General features: G+C 38.9%; 1 protein-coding gene across 1 annotated transcript; it reads left to right on the forward strand.

The window, feature by feature from the left end:
- Positions 1–3,935: 3,935 nt before the first annotated feature.
- On the forward strand, positions 3,936–6,679 carry LOC149171798 (uncharacterized). The gene is made up of 3 exons (XM_089426085.1): positions 3,936–4,143; positions 5,527–6,059; positions 6,296–6,679. The coding sequence occupies exons 1-3, from the start codon at positions 3,936–3,938 to the stop codon at positions 6,677–6,679; spliced, it is 1,125 nt and encodes a 374-aa protein (XP_089282211.1).
- Positions 6,680–6,962: the final 283 nt, after the last annotated feature.

Here is a 6,962-nt window from a genome sequence, read left to right on the forward strand (position 1 = left end):
CAACAATGGCAATTTTTTGGTGAGTCAATATTTAAACTCTACCATGTTTTTTCTTTCAAATTCTCTCCTACTTTATTATCTTGTTTCTTTATGTATATATTGAAAATTATCAACATTAATTTGATGGAGAATTATTATGTATGATGATATTATTATCTTTGGATGGATGTTGTCAATTTACCCTAGAATAGTTATATTCATGAAATATTTTTATGGTATTGAATTTTATTTTATTTTATTTAATTAAAGAGGATGATGATATTATTAGTATTATCTTGTTGTTTTATATATGTGTTGAAAATTTTCAATGTTTTCTCATGGAGAATCATTATGTACCATGATATTACTATTTTTGGATGAATGTTGTGAATTTACCTTGGAATAATGATATTTTTGATAGGTGTTGATTTGGTATTGATATATGTATATTGAAAATTGCTAATGCTTTTTTGATGGACAATTATTATATATGATGATATTTCTATTTTTTGGATGGATGTTGTGAGTTTCACTTAAATTTCTTTACAAACACCATGTTATCAATTTGAGTTGTCATATTTTCTTTAATGATATTTATAAATTGTAATATATTTCACTATGTAATTTAAATTAGTAAAATGAACCCATAAGGGAGGTCATAGATGGAAATATTTAGTCTTTAAAAATATTTAGAGATTAGGGAATGATACAATTTATTAAAAAAAAATATTTCCAAATTTTTTATAATTTATAAACTGAGTAAAAAGTTTGGTTTTTACAAAAATATTTTATAATTTGTAAATTAAATATTAATAGGTTTCCTCTTTTGAAAGAAAACACACCCGGAATGGTATCATAAAAACCCTAACCACTAGACCAACATGAATAGGAATATCAAACTCGCAACACCTAAATCATGAACTTAACCCATTTTCCCAAGGTCTTTGAACAAAATGTATACAATAGAAGCAACATCAAAAAAACCATCCCCCAAACCTTAAATTGAAAAAATAAACAAAATAAACAAATATCCATGGACATATCAAAAATATCCCTTCCATATATAAGAGGCACCACAGATAAAATTGCAAATAATTTTAAACAAAAATAATATCAATGTGACTTTCACCACCCTAACAACATTAGAAAATTAGGTGACTATGTCAAAGGTCCAATATAACAAGATTTTTAATAACGAATATTTACCATGGATATTATTAACTTCTAAATAGGATTTTTTACAATACCATGGGCCAATACCATGGGGTAATAACATGGTTTATCAATACCATGGGTGATCTATGATTTTGATTATTATGTTATGTATCCATGGTTTTAATAAATAAAAAATGAGAATACTTTTATATATACAAATGTGAACCCACATGTGGGTGTAATCCTACTAATTAATGTGATTAGATGGCGGACTGGTGGACAGGAGAGCCATATGGCTACCAGCATCGTCCCCTACACCAACCTCAAGGGAATTCATAACACATTGCAGAAGGCAATAAATGAACCCGAAAATCGAGATACATTCATCTCCCTCATACCCATGGCCCCTACAGAATGACATGCAATTCCTCCGTTGCTTCAAGGCATCTACCCTCTACAAACTACTGAACCTTGCATGCACACTGTGACCGGCAGTCGATGTTGGTTACTGCCTTGCCTGGATCTTGGCAATGGCTTTCATTTCTCTCACTCTAGATACTGCATCTTAGACCAGGCACAAACCTCTCCTACTCACTCTTCGAGTCGAAATACTTCCAATTCCTTTGTTGTCAACTTAACTCATAATTCTGCTATGGCTCGCATTAGGCACCGAATGTGCAGTAGGTGCGGCGGAACCCGTGGAGGCATCATTCGCACACCGGCTTTGACCAGCTCAGCCACTGATTCCCCTGACTCCTCCACTGATACGCTCAATCCTCTCAGCCGCTACCCAAATACCAGAAGTGGCAGGGGTCATGCTAGAATCCAAGCCGTTGAAGGGAGAGACGTAGCAGTCCGCACTGTGGATTTCCCTCTTCCACCTTACCCTGCTCCTCACAGCACCCAGTTCCATTTCAGAAGCACCTTAAATCGACCTATAATCACTGCTACTGTAACAATTTCCTTTGCGGAAGAATCTGAGCCGCAAGCTCCTCTAACTGGGCTCAAGGGCAAGCAAAGCATGGAGGCTTCAGGTAGCCGAGGAATCAGCATTCCTGGCAACAGGCCACAAAACGAAGGCAGAGCGACTCTGCATGGCAAGGATATAGCTGGCGGTCCTTCAACTGAGAGCGGCAAGCATAGTGGCACGAAGGCTTCGGGAAGCAAACCGAACGACACCTCTGAAATGCAGATGGGCACAGGTGGCATTGAGGAGGCTCCACCAACTCAGGGATGTGGCGTGTCTGACGCGGATGATGACTGGTACCAATTTGCATGTAGAATCGAGGAGGAACCAACCCCGAAGGATCCACCGAATTGACACATGGCAACCTGTTAATGTTGTTTTCTGCCAAGTGGATATGTCTAAATCTCAGCAATGTTTTTAGGACTCCTGTTTTTTTATTCTGGACATGATTTTTTTCTCTCTCATTCTTTTTTGGAAAAACGATGTTTACCTAGGAGTGGTTTTCTTTCTCGTTCAATGGGCCGATTTCCCTTATGTTGGGGTAGTATTTATAGTTTAATGGACTGGTTTCCCCTATGTTGGGGCAGTCCAAAACAAACAAATTCTTTTTTTGGTGATGATTGATGTTCAACAACTTTGAAGTCAAGCCTCTCTGTAACCTCTTTTTGTACCATATCAATAGAACAATATTACTTAGAAAAAATATATATATATACAAATGTGAAATTTATATAATATAAATAATACAATAAATAATCAAGATAGATTCATTTTAACCAAAGATCCAAGCAAAGAGAGAAAGAAACGTGACTAACAATGATAGAGGAAAGATAGTGATTCTTTTAAGTTTTTTATTATTGTATTTTCTTTGACATGATTGATCCAAAATATAGGTTTAATATTTTACAACTAATTATGTTATTTATTTTAATTTAGATACTTTCTTAAATAAAATACAATGGGATCATATTTAAGAGAGATAGACTAAGATGAAGGTGGAATAGAGTGGGGGAGAGATAGGGTGAGAGAGGAAGGAACATAGAGAGGAGAAGATAGGGAGGGAGAGAGATGGATTTGGAGGGGGAAAGAGAGGGAGGGAAGAACAAATACATTGAGAGTTAGAGGTGGAGAGAGAGAGATGGAGTGATAAGGGAGAGATTGAGTTAGAATGAGGGAGAGAGGAGATGAGGGAAGGGAGAGAAAAGGAGAGGATAGAAATAGGGGAATAAGGGGAAGAGAGACACATGGAAACATGACCCAGGGAGAGGGAGATAGTGACAAAGTTGGAGGGTGGAGAGAGAGAGTGGATGTAAGCTATACTAGTTATATATATGTGTAAGATGACTTCAATGTCTTCAAAATTTATTTGGGAACTTGGATTGTATGTACTACATAGCTTAAAACTACAATTAAAACAATTCATTGCTTGATTTGAAACAAAATTGACCAAAAATATACTTTAAAAAATGCCACAATGAGACTTTTTAAAATGTTTTAGCCATAAAAAACAATTGTTTTCAATGTATATGTAGTTTTTTTCTAGTCATATATAATATATACACATTTAAATATTTTACTTGAAATATTTTATTTATGGACTATAGTATCTACCTTAAAATGTTTTTTATGTTATTAATATATTTTTAAATATAATTTAATATTAATTAAAGCTCCATATTAAAATATTTTATTGACTAGAACCTGCAAGGTCCGCATTCTGCGCGATTTGAGTGTGTGAGCACCCCCACACTTCGTGCGTTTTGAGCCTGCAAGGGAGTCCGCTGAGGGTTCTGCTGCAAACTATGGCTGCCCTGGTTGGATCTGTTGTCTCTCCATGGAGGAGTTGACTCCCTCTCCTCCTTCACCTTCCACTGTTGAGGCCTTCAAAACCCTGCTGGCCTCTTTGCCCAAGAAGAAATGCATGGAAGCAGCAAAATTTGTGAAAAGGCTCGAAGATATCCCGAAGATCGCCCTTCCGCCAGAAGGACCGATCCAAGTAGATTTTTCGCTGGCAGATCGGGCATTAGTTAGTCAATTTACAGGTTTTTGCCTTCCCCAAAATCAACCGAGAACTAGGTCGCCAGGGACTCGGCACCTTTGATCAAAAACAAGGTAACCTCTTACTTCCTTGGAAGAGGATATTTTTTGTTTGAATTTAATGCAAAAGAGGACAAAGATCTTATTTTCAGGAATGGCCCCTACTTCATGGGCCCCCAAGGGCTCTACTTAAACAAATGGACGCCAGACTTTGATCCAACAATGGATGTGCTTACAGCGGTCCCTGTGTGGGTGAGACTCCCCAACCTCCCAGTCCATTGTTGGAACTGGGAGTCTCTAAAACACATAGGAAATACCCTTGGAAAATTTATAGACAAGGCCAATAGCAAGGACCAGTATGATTGCGCCAGAATCTGTGTTGAGGTAGATCTCGAGGTTGGACTACTGGAATCCATCAAAATAGTTGTACGTACCTAGACCCATGTTCAGAAGCTGGACTATGAGCAACTGTCATTCAAATGCTAGAAGTGCCACATCTACGGACACTTTGCCAAAGACTGCCCGTCCAAAGGGGTCGAAGAAAAAGGGAAGTAATAAGGATGGAATCAAGAAAAGCAATCCAAAACCTCTCACAAGAAGAATGCAAACAGAAATGGCAAAACCCCTCAAGAGGGTCCTGCTCAGAAACCAACCAAGGAAAGCCAAGGGAATAAATTCGAAATCCTTGGATCTGAAATCATGAACACCTAGGAGACAGAAATCCCAAAGGAGGCCTCTCCCTCTAAAGCCTCCCCCTCCATCAAAAGTATCCCAGAGAGATCCAAAGAGAAAATTTCAGAAGAAGAGGAGGAAACCCAAGAGTCCGAGGAATCAGAGGAAGAAGGGGAAATCGGTGAATCCCAGTCCTCTCCTAGAAGATCTACAAGAGGACACAAGTCTGCAAAGGAAAAGAGAGAACAAGAAACCTATAAGGACAAGCTCCAAGGCAGCCATCCAACGCTAGAGAAGCTTCTAGCAAAAACCCCGAAGATGACTAGGATCCAATCCTAGGGCTCTAAGGGAGCCCACCAAGGCAAAATAAATGATGAGGATAGTCTCCTCAAATTGTAGGGGAATGGGCACCACAGCTAAGGAAGAAGCAATGCATAGCCTAATAAGACTGGAAACCCCAGATATCCTCCTCATCCAGGAGACCAAATTGGAGGACACAGTTTTCCTCCAAGCAAGCAAAAAATTTTGTAATAAAAGTGGAGCACATGAAGTCTCTGCCCGTGGAGCATCGGGAGGACTTGGGTCACTCTGGAACACAAATAAGTTTTCATTAATCTCTGAGTCCCTGAATACCCATTGGATTTTTTTTAAAATGCAGCATATAAAATCAAAGGAGATTATTTGTTTGTTCAATGTGTATGCTCCTAATTATGCAGGTGAGAAAAAAAACTGCTGGGACTCCATCAAAAGTCTCGCAAATCTAGAAAATCTGGAAAACATAATCATAGTCGGAGATCTACATCTCACCTTCCTCGCAACAGAAAAAAGAGGAGGGAGCATTGTTAGGGATCCGGAAAGAGAATGGGCGGAAGGCCTCATGCCAGACTGGGATTTGCTAGATATAAATTCGATCACGGGAAAGCTCACTTGGTCAAATAAGAGAGTGGGACCGGGACATATAGTGGAAAGACTTGATAGAATTTTTGTTCAAAGTTCTTTCTTGCTTCTTGGTTTAGAGGCTAGAATGTGTATTCTCCATAGTAGTGTTTCAGATCACAAGCCCATCAGCCTAGAACTGTTGACTACTAAGGATCTGGGACCTATACCTTTCAGATTTAGTTCTCTATGGACTAAAGAGACAGACTTCATGCAAAAGGTCAGAGATTGCTGGAAAGAGCCAGTCAAGGGTTCTCCTTTCTTTGTATGGGAGGAAAAACTGCGCAGAGTAAAAGTGATGCTGAAAGGCTGGGTTAAGACCTTGCCCAACCCCGTTGTGGACAAAAAAAAAAAATTCAAAGCGAACTGGAAAAATAGCACCTCCACCTAGAAGCTGCCGAAATCACCAAAGAAGAGTTGGACAAGGAATATCAGCTGCAACAAAAATTTCATAAGGCTTGCCTGGCAGAAGAAGAATTCTGGAGGCTCAAGTCAAGGAGTCTATGGCTCAAGGCTGGTGATCGAAATTCTTCCTTTTTCCACAAGCAGGCTCAAGCCAGAAAATGTCGAAATTCTATATCAGAAATTAAAAAAGATAACTGCACTCTAAAAGACTTTGCCAGCATTAAGAGGGTAGCGTCAGATCACTTTGAGAAGATGTATACTGAAGGCGTGGAGACTAGCCAAAATAATAATCTGATAGATGTTGTCCCCAACCTCATCACTGCTAAAATGAACCAGGCTCTTGAAGATAAAATCACCAAAACTGAAGTTAATGAACCCCTCTTTGCAATGGAACCCGACAAAGCCCCGGGCCCAGAAGGATTCATGCCCATATTTCTTCAAACATGTTGGCAGATAGTTGAGAAGGAGCTCTTGAAAATGATCGAGAAGTCCCAAGAGTGTCAGAAAATCAGAGCTGCACAAACTTAGAATTCCTCACTCTCCTTCCCAAAGAAAAAGGTGCTAACTCATTCAATAGATTTCACCCTATATCCTTATGTAACATTGGATACAAAGTGATTACCAAGGTTATAGCAAACAGATTGAAGAAAATCCTCCCTAAAGTCATCTCGGAGAACCAAGGTGGCTTTATACATGGCAGGCAGCTGGTAGATAATTTCATCTTGGTCCAAGAGGTGATCCACTCCAGTCTTTGTCGAAAAGAAAAAGGTATGGTCATTAAACTCGATCTAGCTAATGCATTTGATCGTGT

The sequence above is a fragment of the Pinus tabuliformis genome, chromosome 4_2 (assembly GCF_031772625.1).
Source record: "Pinus tabuliformis cultivar Carrire ecotype Pingquan chromosome 4_2, CPIR1, whole genome shotgun sequence".
NCBI lineage: Eukaryota > Viridiplantae > Streptophyta > Pinopsida > Pinales > Pinaceae > Pinus > Pinus tabuliformis.

Excerpts from the sequence above, each read along its gene's own strand:
- LOC149171798 (XM_089426085.1), top strand. The coding sequence starts at position 3,936 with ATGGAGGAGTTGACTCCCTCTCCTCCTTCACCTTCCACTGTTGAGGCC. Across the intron at positions 4,144-5,526 it reads ATTAGTTAGTCAATTTACAG|GTGAGAAAAAAAACTGCTGG; the intron begins GTTTTTGCCTTC and ends CTAATTATGCAG. Across the intron at positions 6,060-6,295 it reads AAGTGATGCTGAAAGGCTGG|GCTCAAGCCAGAAAATGTCG; the intron begins GTTAAGACCTTG and ends TTCCACAAGCAG.